The sequence below is a fragment of the Callorhinus ursinus genome, unplaced genomic scaffold (assembly GCF_003265705.2).
Source record: "Callorhinus ursinus isolate GAN/ISIS: 27379988/994484 unplaced genomic scaffold, GSC_fseal_2.0 scaffold87, whole genome shotgun sequence".
Classification (NCBI taxonomy): domain Eukaryota; kingdom Metazoa; phylum Chordata; class Mammalia; order Carnivora; family Otariidae; genus Callorhinus; species Callorhinus ursinus.
The window spans coordinates 1,188,698-1,208,631 of NW_027397149.1; the positions used below are offsets into that span (position 1 = coordinate 1,188,698).

At 54.5% G+C, this 19,934-nt stretch overlaps 1 protein-coding gene across 1 annotated transcript; it reads left to right on the forward strand.

The window, feature by feature from the left end:
• Nucleotides 1-714: 714 nt before the first annotated feature.
• Nucleotides 715-19,545, forward strand: TAOK2 (TAO kinase 2). The gene is given in 20 exon segments (XM_025853931.2): nucleotides 715-1,497; nucleotides 4,528-4,694; nucleotides 4,869-4,940; nucleotides 5,036-5,137; nucleotides 5,635-5,680; nucleotides 5,816-5,912; nucleotides 6,064-6,177; nucleotides 6,284-6,375; nucleotides 8,808-8,901; nucleotides 8,988-9,069; nucleotides 9,880-10,047; nucleotides 10,223-10,483; nucleotides 10,652-10,813; nucleotides 12,498-12,863; nucleotides 12,946-13,149; nucleotides 13,460-13,699; nucleotides 16,858-17,070; nucleotides 18,024-18,206; nucleotides 18,299-18,556; nucleotides 18,558-19,545. Coding segments are annotated over 19 exon segments (3,150 nt in total). The 5' UTR covers nucleotides 715-1,497; nucleotides 4,528-4,562; the 3' UTR covers nucleotides 18,822-19,545.
• Nucleotides 19,546-19,934: the final 389 nt, after the last annotated feature.

Below are 19,934 nucleotides of genomic sequence, written 5' to 3' on the forward strand. Positions count from 1 at the left end.
TTGACTCTTCAGTTAGGGCGTGGATTACTACAGCTCTATCCTCTATTGTGACTTGCCTTTGGAAAACACCTGGTTTTGATCGCAGCTCTGGCACCTTATGTCTTGTTTTCTTCTATGAAAGAAAATCGATAGTTCCAACTAGTTGAGAGAACCATGGGGATGCTTTGACATAAAGGCTGTGTGACCTTGTGCAGGTCATGCAATTGTGAACGGCCTGCTTCCTGAAGGGATTTGACAGATTGAGCTTTCCCAGCAAAGATTCCTCGAACTTGGGAGTCCACGCCCTGGCTGTATGGTTACTAACCAGAGCAGTCCATTTTCCCGCCTTTTCTGCGCCCAGCAAGTCTCCTTCCCTTGCCCCTCCCAACCGCTACCTTATACGCAGGCGCAGATCCCGGCTTCTGTCCTTCCACTCGCGCCCCCTCAAAGCTTCCCCTAGCAACAAGCTCGGGCTCCTCGCTAAGGCGGGGCGAGCGCATGCGCTGCAGCCCTCTCCACGGCCAGTTGTCGGACTGCGTGCTGAGCTCCTCCCCCTCCAAGCCTAGCCCTCCTCCCCGCCTCCTCCCATCGAGGGTCCGCGTGGCGGAGCGCGCGCGCACTCTGACTCGGTGGCTGCCCATCTCCCTGGCCCCAGCAGTGAGGATAGAGGGGCGGGGCTATTTCATTTTAGGTTCCGCCCCCTTTGGCCCGGCGTCCCTACCGCGCCTGCGCGCTCCCGCCCGGTCTCCATCTTGGAATTGGGAGGAAGAGGGAGAGGGAGACCGGGACGAGACCGGGGCTGTGGTGCGGAGAGAGGCTGAGACTGAGAAGAGGAGAGGGAGAGAAGGCGCGGGGACCGTCCTTAGCTACAATCTTTCAGCTACCCCCAGGAGAGAGAAGGGAGAAGGGAGGAGGCCGGGGCGGGAGTGAGGGCTGTCACCCTCGGACCCCGGCGTGAGAGGGGCCGTGCGGCCGGACGTCCTCGGGGTGGGCCCCCTGTCGGTGGCCGAAGACCTGGGGCTCAGGCCCTTCGGTCGCGAATTTCCGGGCTTGACCCCTCGCTTCTCAAATATCCGGGCATCAGCCCCTCAGACCCCACATATCCAGGACTCGGGTCCCAACCTCTCTAAACCTGGGGCTCTGTTTCATAGGATTTCAAAAATCTGGGGTTCAGGCCCCTGCGTGCACCAGTATCCGGGGTTCATTCCCCGCGCGTTCAGATATCAAATTCAGCCTCCCTTCGTTCAGATATCTGGGGTTCAGACCCCACAACCAGAAATCCGGGATTCAGCAACTGTCGCTCTCGAGGAGGAGGAGGACTGGACCGCGAGGTCAGATCAGGTTGTCACCCCCTCCCCTCCAGGGGAGGCTTCCCGGGCCCGCCCCTCAGGAAGGGCGAAAGCCGAGGAAGAGGTGGCAAGGGGAAAGGTCTCCTTGCCCCTCTCCCTGCTTGGCAGAGCCGCTGGAGGAACCCAGGAGGAGGCGGAAGCGCTGGGGCACCATAGTGACCCCTACCAGGTGAGACACGGGGTGCAGGGGCGCGGGTCCCTGTATCTAGCATTGAGAAGAAAGGGTGCTCCTTTTTGAGGAACTGGGCCTGGATAGGCCCTCTCCTCAGGATGAAGCCCAGTGGGCCAGTGGTCAGCCTCTGGCTAGCCGTGCCTTTTGCTGCCACCTTGTTCCTCCTTCATTATGTGTCTGATGGGGGAGCATCAGGTGACAGGGTCTTTGATGTCATGGGGGTCACGCCCTAGGGTGCTTGAGCTAATCAGATGGGTTTGTACTCTTCTGGTCTTCTCCCATGTTCACTTTGCCCCTCACAGCTACCTGTTCTCCGTGATTATACCCCTTTCTCTGGATTGCTTTGGGTGTTGATTCCCTTGCCTTTGATCTCCATGGTGGGTCCACTTATCTGTTTTTTAGGCATGGTCTGGTCGGATTTCTTGTCCTTTCGAATGCCTGGCAATATTTTCTCCCAGCTATATCATTACTTTCCAACCTCTTGCTGATGGTGTAATCTCATACATTTGTCAAGCGATCTGTCATTTACAAAGTGCTTTACATCTGTTCTCTCATGTGACACCTCCCCCTCCATTCACCCTGTGGGGGCTTCTTTTGTTGCTGTCTTCCCATTTTACAGTTGAGAATATTGAGGCCCAGAGAGGTTACCCAAGGTCACACAATGGCAGAATCAGGATTTGAACCCAAGTTCTTGATCAAGTTTTGCCCCTGCTCCATACCTGTTTCTTGGCATCTCTTCTTGGCCAGGGATCCAGAGGAGAATGAGTTGGGGTGAGATTTAAGAATGAGGGGGAGAAGAGCTTCCTTTTTAGGAGGGCTAGACTCAGAAGCTTTTCCTGATGGGAGGCTCTGGCTCCTGTCTTCTGGTCTCGTGGATTTTTCTCTCTACTGTGACCTTCATCTTTACCCTGATTCCATTCTTTGGCCTGGGTTCCTGAGAGGGCTCTCTCTTTTGACAGATGATAGCTGTAGTGGTGTCTCTTCACAGTTAAAGCCAAGCTGCTGGGGTAGGATGATCTCCAAAGTATTAAATCCTTGTGGTGACCCTGGAGGCAGGGAAGGAAGAATCCATACGCCAAGTGTCTGCCTAGTGTTCCTAGGTTTGAGATCTCATTAAAAATCTCACAACAGCCCTAGGCTGTAATCCATTTTACCAAAGAGAAGACCAAGTATAAGGAACTTACTGAAAACCCTGTGGTATGTTGCTGGTGAGATGTACTGGTAGTGTTGCTTAGGGACAGACTTGGGTTTCCTCATCTGCAGAATGGAGATAACATTGTCCATTTTAGAAAGTGGCTGTGATTTAGCACAGACCTTGGTAATGGCTCAAATATTCATTATTTGAGGAAGAGGCCCTGCATGATGTTTTGTTGGCATCCCTTATATGTGGCTTGGGGTCCTGGGTTGGTGTTCTGGGCTGGGTGCTGGTAAAGAGGTCAAGAAGATTGCTTTGGCAAGTTGTGAGCCACCTGCCTTTGTGTGTGGGTGTGTGGTGGGGGTGAGGGGTGCTTGGCAGGGTTACTGGCAGGAGAATGGAGAAAGGGGCCTGTTTTGAGCAGCTTGGGAGCTGCTGAGGGCTTGGCTGAAGGCAGTCAATCAATCTCCCAGGCTATTCTGAGCCCTCTGCACCCTGGGGGCCCACGCGAGAGTCAGGCTTACTTCTTGCCCTCCAGCTTCCAGATGGGCTAAGGAGACAAAATTAACACAACAGGAAACAATGCACGACAGAATATAATCACATGCTAAATTGTTAGGTGCTTTAAAGGAGCTAGAACTCTGTGTGCCCTGGGAGTCCAACTCTGCTGAAGGCTCTTTTGTGCCTGAATTCCAACAAGTGCTTAGCCAGGAGCCTGGCCTGGAATTCCCTGGGAGAAAGGGGCGGGGTCCTTGGCTTCCTTGTACTGCAGGAGCTTCTGGGTTTTGGGCTGGGTGCTCTAGGAGCTCCCCCCAAAGGCTAGAGTGGTCAAGGGAGGCTTCCTGCAGGAGAGGGATGAGCTTGAGGTGAGTTGGTGAGTTGCTAAGACAGTAATAAGCACACTGGCCTGACTGGAGAGAAGATCCTGTTCTCTGACCTTGGAGAAATCCTGCCTCCTGTCTATGCCTCAGTCACCTCATCTGTGAAATGGTGACCACTCTCCCGCCCTGCTTATTTCATGTCTAGCATAGGGGACCAGCTTTCGGCAAGACTTAACCTTTTCTGAGCTTGTTTCCTCATCTGCAAGGTAAGGGTAATAGTAAATCCTCATAAAGTTGTGGTGAGGATTGAATGAGAGAGATGCATGTAAGGTGCTTACTTTACATGCTCAATAAATGTTACTTGGACACCACAAATGTCCTGCACCTGTGCATGATGCATATGCAGTTGGACTGGACAAGTAAGGCGGCCCAGGTCACAGAGGGGCCCCCAAAGCCAGGTGCCGTTTCTGTCCCTGCCCGTCCCGTTCCGCATCTCCTCCCTACCACAGCATCCCTAGTCCTTTTTGAGAGCAAGTCCTCTGGCCCTTCTGGGCCAGTACCCACTTCTAACAATGGCCGGATTTCCACTGCCTCCGGCCTGGCTGTTTCCTGCTCTCTTCCAGGGTGTGAGAGGTTGAGGGAGGAGGGGGCCTCGACGCCAAGGGGGACAGGAAGGTGCCTGGAAGTATTTGGGGTATAGGACTTGTGGAACAGGACACTTGGGAATCTGGGGTTCTGGCTGGGAGGCGGGATCTTTTATTCTTGCGGGGAGAAGTAAAGGTTGTGGCAAAATGGATCTCATTGAGGGCTGGGGGTGGTGAGGATGCTTAGCTCTCAGTCTTCCTAACAGTTTTAGGGACTCCAGGGACCCGGCCCCCGTGCTCTGGTTGCCAGGGCAACTTCATTTTTTTGGAGCTTTGATGTTGTTCCTAATCTCCCCCTTGCCCTTCCTCTGCGGTGCCTCCCCCTCATCAGGGAACTAGGGGAGGAGAAGGCAGAAACTTGAGAGGCCCCTTCCTCTCTCTCTGGGTGTCCCATCTTTGCCCTAAGGGTCTGCTCTTCATTCTCCAGGTCAGGCCCCACTCTCAGGGCCCCCAGGGGCCATCATGCCAGCTGGGGGCCGGGCCGGGAGCCTGAAGGACCCCGATGTGGCTGAGCTGTTCTTCAAGGATGACCCTGAAAAGCTCTTCTCTGATCTCCGGGAAATTGGCCATGGCAGTTTTGGAGCTGTGTACTTTGTGAGTTGGGACTTAGGAGAGTGGGGTAGGGATGGGCACTGCATTCTTCTTGCTGTGGGTCCACAGCCCTCTACACTACTGTACCACACCAGCCTTTCCTGCCCTATCCAGCAAGTCTTCCCGCTGCCCAGTTCTTACCAGGAGCCTTCACTACCTTCTGGTCTGGTCTTCTAGGCCCGAGATGTCCGGAATAGTGAGGTGGTGGCCATCAAGAAGATGTCCTACAGTGGGAAGCAGTCAAATGAGGTGGGTCAAGTTTGACAAGACTGGTGGGGAGCAGGGCAGGGGACCCAAGTCTCGATGTGTAGGAGTAAGCCTCTCCTCCCCTGACCTCCTCTCAGAAGTGGCAGGATATCATCAAGGAGGTGCGGTTCCTGCAGAAGCTCCGGCACCCCAATACCATTCAGTACCGGGGCTGTTACCTGAGGGAGCACACGGCTTGGGTGAGCTAGCCCCCTGACTCTGGCCTGATCTTTGCCCCCATCCTGGTCCTGGTCCAGTCTCTTAGTTGGGCCCTGTTCCAGGTGCTATTATATGGACCTTGGAAAGGAGGAAGTCTCCCCCCGCAACTTCTCTAGACCTCAGACAAACCCATGAACAGCAATGTCTGTCGAGAAGGAGAGGCTGGTTTGAAGATTGGCATAAACCATTAGTAGTTGGAAAGGGGCATGTAGACTGGAGGAAATGGAGATAGAATGGGGCTTTGAAGGGATTCAGATGGGAGTGGTGGTATCTTGGGCTGTTTCTAGAGGAGGCCCTGGCTCTAAGGGACTCTCCCACGACCACGTCGTTTTCTCAGTTGTCTTTCCTCTCTGTCTTTACCCCCCGGGGGCAATGCCTGAGTGGAGGATAGGCAGAGAAACTCTCTGGATCTCTGTCCAAGGGAGATGGGGCAGGGGTGGCCAGATAGGCTTATCTCTGACCCTTTATCCTTTCTTAGCTGGTGATGGAGTATTGCCTGGGCTCAGCTTCTGACCTTCTAGAAGGTAAGTGGCTCTGGCCAACAAGTGGGAGAAGGGAGAAGGAAGGGCAAAGAAGCTTTAGGGGAAGGGATCAGGGGAGCTTGTTCCAGCCCCACCCTTGGGCTCCCTTCAGTTTGATGTTTTTCCCTCACTCCCCAGTGCACAAGAAGCCCCTTCAGGAGGTGGAGATTGCAGCTGTGACCCATGGGGCCCTTCAGGGCCTGGCTTATCTGCACTCCCACAACATGATCCATAGGTACAAGCTGCACTGACGATGGCTGGGAGGGGGTGCACTCTACACCACTCCTCATTGAGCTGGTCTATAGCCCTCTTGGAAACTTGGTGCTAAAGCCCCTGCCCAGCCTTCCTGAGATGCATGCCTTATCCCTGTGCTTTGTCTCTGGCAGGGATGTGAAGGCTGGAAACATCTTGCTATCAGAGCCAGGCTTGGTGAAGCTGGGGGACTTTGGCTCTGCATCTATCATGGCACCTGCCAACTCCTTTGTGGGCACCCCATACTGGTGAGTGGGGGTAGTGGTGAGTGGAGAGAGTCCCCAGGATGTTGGGAGCAGGAGTTGGCAGAGTCTGGGTGGGTGATCAGCCTCTTTCTCCTGACCTTTCTCCCAGGATGGCTCCGGAGGTGATCCTGGCAATGGATGAGGGGCAGTACGATGGCAAGGTGGATGTCTGGTCCTTGGGGATAACCTGCATTGAGCTGGGTAAAGACTACATCCTCTGTTCCTTCGTCCTTTTTTCTCTCCACTCCTTTCTCTTTCTCTTACCATCGCCATACCATCTCATCCTTAGGCTTTCAAGCTCCTGTCCATTTTGACTCTACCGTTGATCCCCTATTCAGGCAGCTGTCAAATCCTGCCAGCTCTTAGACCTGAAGATTTCGGAGCATTCTTCCCTTCCTGTCCTCTAGTCTAGTCCTATATCTTTTTTTTTTTTTTTAAGATTTAATTTATTTGACAGAAAGAGAGAGAGCACAAGCAAGGGGGGAGCAGCAGGGAGAGGGAGAAGCAGGCTCCCCGCTGAGCAGGGAGCCCGATGTAGGGCTCAATCCCAGGATTCTGGGATCATGACCTGAGCCAAAGGCAGATGCTTAACCTGAGCCACCCAGGCGCCCACATCTTTTTTGAATGCCCACTGTGTGCCATGCTATCCTAGTAGGTTCTGGGCGTATAGCAGTGAATGAGGTTCTTGCCTTCATGGAACTTATATTCTAGCTGGGGAAACAGGCTGTTTTCTCTCAGTGGGATAGAAGCTGAAAGGAGAAGTTACAGGAACAGTACAACCATAAAACAAGGGACTTGACCTAGTTCAGGGGCTGGGGCTTAGACAGGTTCTGTCTAAGTGGAGCCGTAAGACAAATAGTAGCTGTATGAAGACTGTAGGGAAGAGCATTCTGGATAGGTAAGAGCAGGCACGAGTTGCTGAGACTAGCTTCAGTTGTTTGGAATATTGCAGGTAATGGCATGTAAAAAGCAGTGAGAGTGAGGCTCAAGTGAGTTCATGAGTCCTTGAAGCCCTGTCAAGGTTCTCATCTCTGCCAGCTTACGCTACTGAAACAACAGTTGGTGAGGTCACGTTCATAAAGCCTTCAGCAGGGAGCCAGGCACAGCTAGTTGCCCAAGAAAGAGATGCTCTTAGCTCCCCTTGTCAATGACTTCCTGCAGTGATCTGTCCTACCAATAGTCTCTTCTTCCCTCCAGTCTCTCTCATGTCAGAGAGATCCTCCCTAGCTGGGTGCTGTTGCTTTGCTCCCCTCCGCAAAGCCGTTAATGCTCCCCATTGCCTTCAAGACTGACGCCATCCTCACCCTTCCTTCCACCAAGCTAAAGGTTCCACTTCCTGAAGGTTGGCTCTCCCCTTCCTGAGCTCCACGCCCTGAGTGTGCCATGAACTGTTCCACATTCTTGCCTTGGTTTGTATTGTGTCTTCTGCCCAAAGTCCGAGATTTGGACATACATCCATCCCACACATCCATCTCCACATGTCTGCATTTGTCATTTGAGGACACAGCTGGACAGGTGATGCAAATATGTGAAACAGGCCAGGTATAAGAAAAATTGAGAGCTGTCCCTTTTATTCCTAGTTTTTGGTAGAGACATGAATGGAGAGAAATATTTCTCTATTGAAGAAACAGTCAGTCCTGATCATAAATGGCAGCTGATAGTCTGTATCAGAGAAGCAATGTGGAGAAGGCCCTGGCAAACTGGAGATTGTTCTTGCTTAGCTCTAGCCCATCGTTATGCAGGAATGTCAGCTCCTTTTCACCAGATCTAATTTTTTAGGAGAAACTAAAAATTTAGATGATGATGATGATGATGGTTATTAAATTGTTAGGTTGGAGGCACTCCTGGGTGGCTCAGTCGTTAAGCGTCTGCCTTCGGCTCAGGTCATGATCCCAAGGTCCTGGGATCGAGCCCCAAATTGGGCTCCCCACTCAGCCAGAAGCCTGCTTCTCCCTCTCCCACTCCCCCTGCTTGTGTTCCTGCTCTCGCTGTCGCTCTTTCCGTCAAAATAATAAAATCTTTTTAAAAAAAATGTTAGGTTGGGATTTAATTTAAAAATCACTGTTTAGGCCAAAAAACATAAACAACACAAAACATTTGTCTGGGCCACAAGGAGCTCCTGGCTATGTAACTTCTAATCTGAGGCCTAGCTCCAATATCCCTTTTTCCAAAAGACCTGCCCTTAATCCCCTGCCTGTGTACCAGTTTGAGGGCCCACCATGCACACCCAGCTTCCCAGCCATTTTTCTGTCTCCTTCCCTGTTAGACTGGAAGTTCCTTGAGGACAGGGCCTGTCTCTTGTTTTTCCTTAACTTCCCCATAACACTCCCCCAGTTTTTTGGTCTTATTTGGAACCTAATAAATGTTAGTTGGGCTGATAACTGTGTTTTTTTCTGCCTCCTTTGGTGCTTATGCACATGTTGTTTTCTTTGATCCTGCTCCACCATGTGTAGGGGAGAGGTAGGTGTTAACATTTTACAGAGGGACTTAATTGAGATTGTGAGAATTGGTCAGGGTCATGTGGCAAGGAAGTCAGGGAGCTGGGGTGTGGACCCAAATCTTTTGATTTCCATTCCAGCCTCCTCTGCCTACCTGCCACCTCTCACCTTCTCCCTGTTGACCTTTCTCTGTAGCCGAACGGAAACCACCGCTGTTTAACATGAATGCGATGAGTGCCTTATACCACATTGCACAGAACGAGTCCCCTGTGCTCCAGTCAGGACACTGGTGAGGACTGGGATTCCTGGGCCCAGGGGTAAGGCTGCCTGGCTCATGCCCTTCCCACCCCTCCCTTATCCTCCCATGACTTGTAGGTCTGAGTACTTCCGGAATTTTGTTGACTCCTGTCTTCAGAAAATCCCTCAAGACAGACCAACCTCAGAGGTTCTTCTGAAGGTGAGGGCTCACTGGCCTAGCATTCTCCTAGAACTGTTGCCTGTTAAGAGTCACCTGAGAAACCCTTCAGGGACATTAGTGTTTCCCAATTCTTCCTCCACTAAGAGCTTCCATTTATGAATTCCCATCCCTGTTCCCAGTGCAATGGACTCTGTATTTTGCAAGATTTTGTCTACAAGACTGCCTTTATTTATTAAGTAATAATTTGTTTTCCCATCTTTTATTAATCAAAGATGTATATAATTGCCAGCCAGAGCTTCTGGTCTGCGTGCGATAACCAGGGTTACCACACTGATCTGATGTAATTCAAGCCAAAAGCCTGTGTAGCCTTGTCATGGGTAAATGTATGATTTCCCTTAGGTGTGTTTTGAGTTATCAAAAGTAGAGGGGCCCCCATTCCCTTCACAAATCTATGGGGGCCTAAGGAGCCCTGGTTGGGAAGTGATATAGACAGTCTAGTTTGACCTCCTTGTTTTATAATCATGGGATAGCTTATGAGGTCCACAGAGGCCTCATGATGTGTCCAGGGGCACACAGCACTTTGATAGAGGACCTGGACTACAATCCAGATCTCCTGACTGTTCTTGTCTGCCAGCCACGCCTGGAGGAACAGGAGCCTGTCCCGGGAGTAGTGATCGGGTGGTGAAAATTCATGCGGGAGCAAGGGGTAGGACAAGGCTAGCATCAGTTCATGGTTCGTGGTGGGCATGGGCCCCAGGGAAGTGTCTCAGGGCAGAGGGAATGCCAAAGCCCAGGGGATATTGTGAGGCAGGGTGCTTGGCAGCAGGCCTTAGCGTTCTCTCCCCTCAGCACCGCTTTGTGCTCCGGGAGCGGCCACCCACAGTCATCATGGACCTCATCCAGAGGACTAAGGATGCTGTGCGGGAGCTGGACAACCTGCAGTACCGAAAGATGAAGAAGATCCTGTTCCAAGAGGCACCCAATGGCCCTGGTGCTGAGGCCCCAGAGGAAGAGGAGGTAACCCTGCTTACCATGCCACCCTTTTATACCACTGTGTCGTGCTTGCCTCCTAGCAGCTGCTTGGCTCACTTTCCCTCTCCCTCTTCCTACCCTCTGTCTCCCTGTGCTGCCTCCATACACACACCCCTTGTCTTTCCCCTTCCCTGCCCAAAAGCCTGCACCCTGTCCACAGGAGGCCGAGCCCTACATGCACCGGGCTGGGACGCTGACCAGTCTAGAGAGTAGCCACTCAGTGCCCAGCATGTCCATCAGCGCCTCCAGCCAGAGCAGTTCGGTCAACAGCCTAGCAGATGCTTCAGACAATGAGGAGGAGGAGGAGGAAGAAGAAGAGGAAGAGGAGGAAGAGGAAGGGCCCGAAGCCCGAGAGATGGCCATGATGCAGGAGGGGGAGCACACAGTCACATCCCATAGTTCCATCATCCACCGACTGCCGGTATGCAGCTCACCCTCAGCAAGCCTGACGGTGACAAGGCCGAGCCCCAGCTCTCCCTCCCAAGGGTGATTGCTCCTCCTCTAAGTCTCACTGGGTCTCCAGGGAACTCCCTTTGGGCCCAGTGACCTCTGAACTTTGGTCATTCCTGTTAACCTTCCCTTTCTGTAGGGTTCTGACAACTTGTATGATGACCCCTACCAGCCAGAGATGACCCCTGGCCCTCTCCAGCAGCCGGCAGCCCCGGCTCCCACCTCTACCACCTCTTCTGCCCGCCGCCGGGCCTACTGCCGCAACCGGGACCACTTTGCCACCATCCGTACTGCCTCCCTGGTAAGTGTGGCCATTCTCCCTCAGCCTGGATGCCCCAAACTCTTAAGTCCAGAGATGATTTTTTTCCTCCTGTGGCACTGAATTAAGTCCAGATTCCACCCTCACTTTCTGTTGCTGTCTCTCGCCTTGTCTCCTCGACCTCCCCACTCTCTTCTAACGGACTGTTTTGGTTACATTGCCCAATGTGGGTATTCCTAGCTTGGTAAACTCTTGCGCCATCTTCGTGGCTAGGCTTAAGTAGCATGTCCTGGGGTGTCTTCCCAGGCTCCTGGACAGCCAGGTGCTTCACATCCCTGTGCTGTGTTACTCCTAAATGGCATTATGATAGGTGTGCTGGATTTTATGTTCCTGGAGGGCAAGGAATGGTGGCCAGTGTCTGCCTCATACCATTGATTGGCTCTTAGGCCCACACCCATGCCTGTATCTCATCCTTCCAGCCTCCTCTGGAGGGAGAGGGTACAAGCCCATTTGAGAGATGAGACAGTCGTGACTCAGACATGCTGTTGTCCAAGGCACTTGCCCAAACACCTTTGGTGGTTCTCAAATTTTCAAATTAAGCAGGACCTTGGTCCTCCTAAAATCGAGTCGTGGTGATGTTTTTCTCAGCTCACAGGAAAAGATGGATAGACTTTTCATAAAACAGTTTTTCTTCCATGCTTTTTTTTTTTTTAAGATTTTATTTATTTATTTGACAGAGAGACAGAGAGGGAACACAAGCAGAGGGAGAGGAAGAGGGAGAAGAAGGAGGCTTCCCGCTGAGCAGGGAGCCCGATGTGGGGCTCGATCCCAGGACCCTGGGACCATGACCTGAGCCGAAGGCAGATGCTTAACGACTGAGCCACCCAGGCACCCCCATCCATGCTTTCAGTAAACCTTTAGATTACATTCTTGCTTAGCTTAGCTGCAGGCACCAACATCAAATCCCTTAGAGGCTAGTGGTCAGTCTTATATATTCTATGGCTAATGCTGTGGTTGTTGTGCTAGGACAGTTGTTCACACATCCTGTGGTGCTTAGTGCTTTGTGGTGCTGTGCAGAGAGCTCTGTGACTTCCAGGGACGTGGCCCACCTGGGCTAGTTAGGAGTCATGCCCACTTGACAGCGGGACCTGAGCTCCAAACTTCAGATGGGGACATCCAGGTCCAGTGTTCTTGATACTCCCAACATCTCACGGCCCAACTCCCAGCTCCATACTTGGGCTGTGTAAGGAGTCCTTAGTGTTTGCTGAAATGGAAGAAAGCCAACACTTGGTAGGTCAGAGCGTTTTATTAGGCACTATGACATCTGTATCAGATTTAATTTCCACAGCTTTCTACAAAAGGGTATCATTGCCGCATTTAGCCGATGAGGGAACTGAGGCTTAGTGTCGTTAATTTGCTTGAGGTCACGTGGTTAGTAAGTGACCGAGCTGGGAGTGTAGCCCAGGTATGTCTGATTTTGAATTAATTTGAATTGTTGCCACTTCTGTGTTGGGCCCTGTGCGGGTCTCACCGGTCTGTGAAATGGACTGAGTGTCCCTCATCCTGTGGAGGCAGCGGGCTCAGAGGGGCCGAGTGTGAGGAAAGTACCAAATGAGAATTAAACCCGAGTCTGAAGCGTATATTCTCCAATAGAGCACGACAGTTGCGTGTGTTCATGAGACGGGGCAGGGCTGAGCCCCACTTCTCTTCCTCTCGCCTGCCCCAGGTCAGCCGCCAGATCCAGGAGCACGAGCAGGACTCGGCACTGCGGGAGCAGCTGAGTGGCTATAAGCGGATGCGACGACAGCACCAGAAGCAGCTGCTGGCCCTGGAGTCGCGGCTGAGGGGTGAACGCGAGGAGCACAGCGCACGGCTGCAGCGGGAGCTTGAGGCCCAGCGGGCTGGCTTTGGGGCTGAGGCAGAAAAGCTGTCCCGGCGGCACCAGGCCATCGGTGAGAAGGAGGCTCGAGCTGCCCAGGCCGAGGAGCGGAAGTTCCAGCAACACATCCTTGGGCAGCAGAAGAAGGAGCTGGCCGCCCTGCTGGAGGCGCAGAAGCGAACCTACAAACTGCGGAAGGAGCAGCTGAAAGAGGTGGGATGGGACCGCAGCCCTGGGCAGGGCCTGTGGTGAGCGAGGTGTCCTGACCCCCTGCCCTCCCCACTGCCTTGCGCAGGAGCTTCAGGAGAACCCCAGCACCCCGAAGCGGGAGAAGGCCGAGTGGCTTCTGCGGCAGAAGGAGCAGCTCCAGCAGTGCCAGGCGGAGGAGGAGGCGGGGCTGCTGCGGCGGCAGCGCCAGTACTTTGAGCTTCAGTGTCGCCAGTATAAGCGCAAGATGCTGCTGGCTCGTCATAGCCTGGACCAGGACCTGCTGCGGGAGGTAGGCCACCCCATCCCGCATTCCCTCCCACACCACAGGCGCCTGCCCCTTCCGTCTGCCTTGCTTGGGGTCATCTTTCCCCTCTGCCCTCTTTTGTGTCATGGCTTGGCTTCTCTTCCATGCCCCTGTTTTCCTCGTGCTGTCAGACCCTGCTTGAGCTCCCTGGGCTTTTGTTCCCAGGCCGGTCAGGAGCCTGGCTCCCTTACACCCCTCGGCTCCCCGTGCTCAGCTCCCTGGGAGTCCTGGGGCTCTCTTGACACCAGCAAAGCTTCCTGACCGGGCTCGGGGCCCTGCTTCCCTTCTGCCTCAGGATTTGAACAAGAAGCAGACCCAGAAGGACTTGGAGTGTGCGCTGCTGCTGCGGCAGCATGAGGCCACACGGGAGCTGGAGCTACGGCAGCTCCAGGCCGTCCAGCGCACACGGGCGGAGCTCACCCGCCTGCAGCACCAGACGGAGCTGGGCAACCAGCTGGAGTACAACAAGCGGCGTGAGCAAGAGTTGCGGCAGAAGCACGCGGCCCAGGTTCGCCAGCAGCCCAAGAGCCTCAAAGTACGTGCAGGCCAGCGTCCCCCGGGCCTCCCGCTCCCCATTCCTGGGGCTCTGGGACCACCCAGCACAGGCACCCCTAGAGAAGAGCAGCCCTGCTCATCTGACCAGGAGGCAGTCCCGAACCAAAGAATTCTGGGAGAGGAGGAGGAAGCAGTTCCAGAGAGAAGGATTCTGGGAAAGGAAGGGGCCACCTTGGAGCCAGAGGAACAGAGGATGTTGGGGGAAGAATCAGGAACCCCTAGTCCCGGTCCACAGAAACATAGGAGTTTGGTTGAGGAGGAAGTTTGGGGTCTGCCTGAGGAGGAGATAGAAGAACTTAGCGTCCCATCTCTGGCGCCCCAGGAGAGGAGCGTTGTAGGCCAGGAGGCGGCTGGGGGATGGGGGTTATGGGGGAAGGAGGATGGGAGCCTGCTGGATGAGGGATTTGAGCTTGGCTGGATCCCAGGCCCGGCACTGACCCCAGTCCCCGAGGAGGAGGAGGAAGAGGAAGAGGGAGCTCCAATTAGGACCCCGAGGGATCCTGGAGATGGCTGTCCCTCACCAGACATCCCCCCTGAACCCCCTCCAACACATCTGAGGCACGGCCCTGCTAGCCAGCTCCCTGGACTTCTGTCCCATGGTCTCCTGGCAGGCCTCTCCTTCGCAGTGGGGTCCTCCTCTGGCCTCCTGCCCCTCCTCCTCCTGCTGCTCCTCCCACTGCTGGCAGCGCAGGGCGGGGGTGGCCTGCAGGCATCACTGCTGGCCCTTGAGGTGGGGCTGGTGGGCCTGGGGGCCTCCTACCTACTTCTTTGTACAGCTCTGCACCTGCCCCCCAGTCTGTTCCTACTCCTGGCCCAGGGCACCGCACTGGGGGCCGTCCTGGGTCTGAGTTGGCGCCGTGGCCTTATGGGTGTCCCTCTGGGCCTTGGGGCTGCCTGGCTCCTAGCCTGGCCAGGCCTGGCTCTACCTCTGGCAGCTCTCGCAGCTGGGGGCAAATGGGTGCGGCAGCAGGGCCCCCGGATGCGCCGGGGTATCTCTCGACTCTGGTTGCGGGCTCTCCTGCGCCTATCACCCATGGCCTTTCGTGCCCTACAGGGCTGTGGGGCTGTGGGGGACCGGGGCCTGTTTGCACTCTACCCCAAAACCAACAAGGATGGCTTCCGCAGCCGTTTGCCTGTCCCTGGGCCCCGGCGGGGTAATCCCCGCACTGCCCGACACCCACTAGCCCTGTTGGCGAGGTTTTGGACCCTGTGCAAGGGCTGGAACTGGCGCCTGGCACGGGCCAGCCAGGGTTTAGCCTCCCACTTGCCCCCCTGGGCCATCCACACACTGGCCAGCTGGGGCCTGCTCCGGGGTGAACGGCCCAGCCGTATCCCTCGGCTGCTGCCACGCAGCCTGCGCCGACTAGGGCCTCCTGCCTCTCGCCAACCAGTGCCTGGGACTCTAACTGGGCGGCGATCCCGAACCCGCCAGTCCCGGGCCCTGCCTCCCTGGAGGTAGCCAACTCTAGCTCCTCCTCAGCCCGAATCTAGAGCATCGAGCACTTTATCTCCCACTACTCAGTGAGGTCTCTCCAGTCGCAGTCCTCTCCTCCCTTTCACCCCTCCTTCCTTAGTATGCTTTCCCACCTCACCCCAGTCCTTTGGACCTCTAGACAGGCAGCCTCCTCCACCGTGGAGTCCAGAAGTTACACTTTGTGTTCTCCTGACGCTCCTCCCCCACCCTAAATTATTGCTGTTCTCCCGCTGTGTGTGTGCTCATCCTCACCCTCATCAACTCAGGCCTGGGGCCAGGGGTGGCGGTGGGTGGGAAGTCATGTTTTTTTTTTTTTTCTCTCTTTGATTTTGTTTTTCTGTCTCCCTTCCAACCTGTCCCCTTTCCCCCACCAAAAAAAGAAAAAGACAAACACAAATAAAATATCTGAGCGGAACTGTACCTTTGGCCCAGGCTGCCTCTGTCTGCTTTGTCCTGCCGCCTAGCATCCCGGGTATGCCCCCGATCTGGACCCTTGGCCCCCAGTTCCATGACCTCTTCACCCCCATCTACGTTATCTTAACCCCTTTCACTCCTCAGCCTCATCCTCTCTGCCTTCCTAGCTTCGTTGCCCCATGACCACCAGCAGCTCGGAGCTCTGAGCCCCTGTTGAGCTTCCACAGAACTTCTTGGTCCCATAGCTCCCCTGTTGATGGATTCTTTCCAGAGAGTCCTTAGGTTCCGGGTCCTTTTGTCCTCATCCCCTGCCTTTTCTCCCAGCCCGTTCCCTGTGTGGTTCCCTTCTGTCTGGGAGCTGACTTGCTCTCCTGGCATTAGGCTTTACCCTAGAGGGCTTGGGGATGGGCCTACAAACCCTCTACAGTAGGGGGTGGTGAGCTGGGGGGGAGGGGCCAGGCAGAGTTGGGGGGTGGGACATGGAAATGGGATTGGTTGTGGGCTTGGAGTGGGAGCTGAGTACATAAGGGGCCGGGCTGGAATGCGGAGATCTGGTCAGGGTAGCCGCTGCTGGCCCACTGAACTTGTCAGGCCCTTTCTGGACACCTCCTTGCCCCTCTCCCTGGTGTGGGCCAAGATGGGCCTACTCCTTATCCATTTCTCAGCTCGGAGCTTATCCTTCTGTCCCTCCCACCCTGAGGTGCTGAACCTGGGACTCCTTCTGTCTTTCTTTAGCTGTGTTGCTCTCTTCCATGGGTGTGTTGTGTGACTTGGTTCTCTCACCCTTGTGCCCCACTTGGCTTCTGTCTCTGGGTTGTATTTTCTCCCTCTTTGCACGGTCAGAGCTTCTTGTGTGCATTCAGTACCCTAAAGATTTTCAGTTCCCTGTCCGTGAACTCTCCTGCTGTTTCTTGTAAGTTTTCTACCCAACTCTGAACATGCTCTTGGAACCTGTCTTGTTTACTTTGTATTTCTTGCCCATTGAGAACCTTCCTGATCTCTCTCAACACAATCCCATCTCTCCGTGTCTGTCTGTATACAGCTCCCCCCGCCCCCTCTGTCTAACATGTTTTCTGTTTCTCTCCCTCTCCCTGTCTCTGCTTCTGTCTCCTCTCTCTCTCTCTCTCTCTCTCTCTCTCTCTCTCTCTCCCTCTCCCTCTCTCCTCCCCCTCTCCCCTGGTCGTTTCTCCTCCTCCTCTTCCTCCTCCTCTCCCTTGTCCCCATCTCCCCTTGGTCCGTCCACTGCATAGTCTAAGGAGCTGCAGATCAAGAAGCAGTTCCAGGAGACGTGTAAGATCCAGACTCGGCAGTACAAGGCCCTGCGGGCACACTTGCTGGAGACCACGCCCAAAGCTCAGCACAAGAGCCTCCTTAAGCGGCTCAAGGAAGAACAGACCCGCAAGCTGGCAATCCTAGCCGAGCAGTACGACCAGTCCATCTCAGAGATGCTCAGCTCACAGGCGGTGAGGCCTGGGGTCCAGGGAGGGAGCGTGGTGGAGGCTGGCCTCTGTACGCCCGGCTTAGCTATGGGGAGTGGGAATGGGGGAGTGTGGACAAAGACGGGGCTTTTGTACTTGGGGGAAACTTGGATACTTTCTCACTGTTAGTTTTCTCTGCCATGGTTTTATTGTGTCTCTTAAGTATTTTCTTAAGGTCTTGACAAAGCCAGCCTGACTACCAAGAACCACCAAGGAAAGAGTGGCTATAATTTTTTCCCCGGGCCTGAGTTAGTTTAATGTGTTAACAGGGAGCAAATTAAAATGATTGTGGCCCTTGGGCCGATTTACTCAGACTTCTGGAGGATTTTGAAGATCGCTGTTCTCTAAGAGAGATCACACAACACTGGAATGGGCCAGTTAAAAACTACGTATAGTGTAAAACATCAAAGTGCCCCTATTCACTGCCATTCTCTCATCCAATCCCACCTCTCAGAGGTAACTGTTCATAATTGTATTTTAGTTTTTTCCCTATGCATATTTGGAAAATTACACACAATTTTAAATGGAAATGGGATCAGATTGTACATACTGTTCTCTTCTTTTTCCACCTAATATTTCTTGGACATCTTTCCATGTCAGTACACCTGTCTCATTTTTGAAACAGCATAGAATTTTCCATGGTATGGATGTACCATAATTTCTTTAACCCATCCCTTATTGGTGGACATTTAGGTTGTTTCCAGTATTTTGCTATTACAACGCTTCAGTGAACACCTCCGAGCACATGTGCAAGTATACCTGGGGGATAAATTCCTGGAAGTGTAATTGCTGTGTCACAGGGTATGACGACCTTTCATTCTGATAGATGTTGAGACTGGCTGCTTCTTGAAACCTTAGGGCCCAGGCCTACCTGGGGCAGGGGAGGATTGTGGGGGTGGGGGAGGAGGCCCCTAAAATGAGTTCTTCCCGTTTGCCAGCTGCGGCTTGATGAGACCCAGGAGGCAGAATTCCAGGCCCTTCGGCAGCAGCTTCAACAGGAGCTGGAGCTGCTCAATGCCTACCAGAGCAAGATCAAGATCCGCACAGAGAGTCAGCATGAGCGGGAGCTGCGGGAGCTGGAGCAGAGGGTGGCTCTGAGGCGGGCACTGCTGGAGCAGCGGGTAAGGGGGCTCTGACACCAGGATGCACTGGGGAGGGCAGGCTCCCCATTTCCTGCCCCCGGACGTGCTAACCTCTCTTCTGGGTGTCCCAGGTGGAAGAGGAGCTGCTGGCCTTGCAGACAGGGCGCTCTGAGCGAATCCGGAGTTTGCTCGAGCGGCAGGCCCGTGAGATCGAGGCTTTCGATGCCGAGAGCATGAGGCTGGGCTTCTCCAGTATGGCTCTGGGGGGCATCCCAGCCGAGGCTGCTGCCCAGGGCTATCCTGCTCCACCCCCTGCCCCTGCCTGGCCCTCGCGTCCTGTTCCCCGATCGGGGGCACATTGGAGCCATGGTCCTCCTCCACCGGGCATGCCCCCCCCCAGCCTGGCGTCAGCCCTCTCTGCTGGCTCCACCAGGTCCCCCAAACTGGCTGGGGCCCCCCACACAGAGTGGGACACCCCGTGGTGGAGCCCTGTTGCTGCTAAGAAATAGCCCTCAGCCCCTGCGGCGGGCAGCCTCAGGGGGCAGTGGCAGTGACAATGTGGGCCCCCCTGCTGCTGCAGTGCCTGGGCCTCTGAGCCGTAGCACCAGTGTTGCTTCCCACATCCTCAATGGCTCCTCCCACTTCTATTCCTGAAGTGCAGGGTGGATGAGCAGATGAATGGGACAGGGGCAGGGGTGGGTGGAGCCTGATCCTGGAGGGCTGTAAGCTTGAGGCCCACCCAGGGGTGGGGGACAGGATGTTGGCTCCAGCTCCCCTCAGACCTCCTCATCTCATGAGCTTCTTGGGCTGGCCAGTGGCCCAGGGCCAGCTTGGGCATCGGTGCCTCAAGGCTGACCAGGAGCCCCTGCCTCCCCACCATGGTGCCAGGGTCTCTCTCCATCACAGCCTCGGGAAAGGAGGGAGATGTGCGTGTCAAATATTCATCTGGTCCCCTGGGGGAGGGGAAGGGTGGGTCTAGATATATTATATTCAGAGAACTATACTACCCCGTGTAATGGGGCCGTGGACTGGGGATGCCAGGCCCCCCAGACCTGGGGTGTGGCAGAGCAGGTCTGGGGTTGGGGAGAACAGAAGGAAAAGGCCTTCCTAAGAAAGAAGGATCAGGATGGGGTCTTGGGGTCAGGTTGCCTGGTCTCTCTATCTCCCCCCCCCCCCCGTTGCTGTCTGACGTCCTGTGCCGTCTTGTCCTTTATCTTTTTTTTAAATTGAGATCAGAGCTGGGGCAGGGGAACAAGGGAAGGACCTTCGAAGGGGCTGCTCCCAGGCCTGGGGGCAGTCATGGGAGCCCCTCCCAGCTATGGGGTTGGCACAGAGCCCCACAGCAAGCTTTTAATAAACTGTTGGTTATTCTAACAGACCCCAGGACTCACCCTTTCTGTCCAAGGTGTGTATTAAGGACTGTTTGGCCGGAGGTGATAGTGTGACTTGTATTTAAAAAGGGAATTTATTGGGCTGTGTAACTAAAAATTTCAGTGATTTTAATGACTTTGGGCATGGCTGGATCCAGAGCTTTAAAGGAATTCATCAGTCTTTTGGCCTCTACTTCCCTTTGCTTTGGGCTTCAAAGATTTTCAGAAGGCTCACTTGTACACACAGGCTCCTGGCAGCTCCAAGCCTACATCTTAGCAGCAATCTCAACAGCAGGTATGCCAGCAAAGTCCTAAAGTGACTTCATTGGCTCAGTCTGTAGCCAGAGGCCTGAGGTACTCGGATTGGTCAGGTCTATGCCCCATACCCACCCCTTCA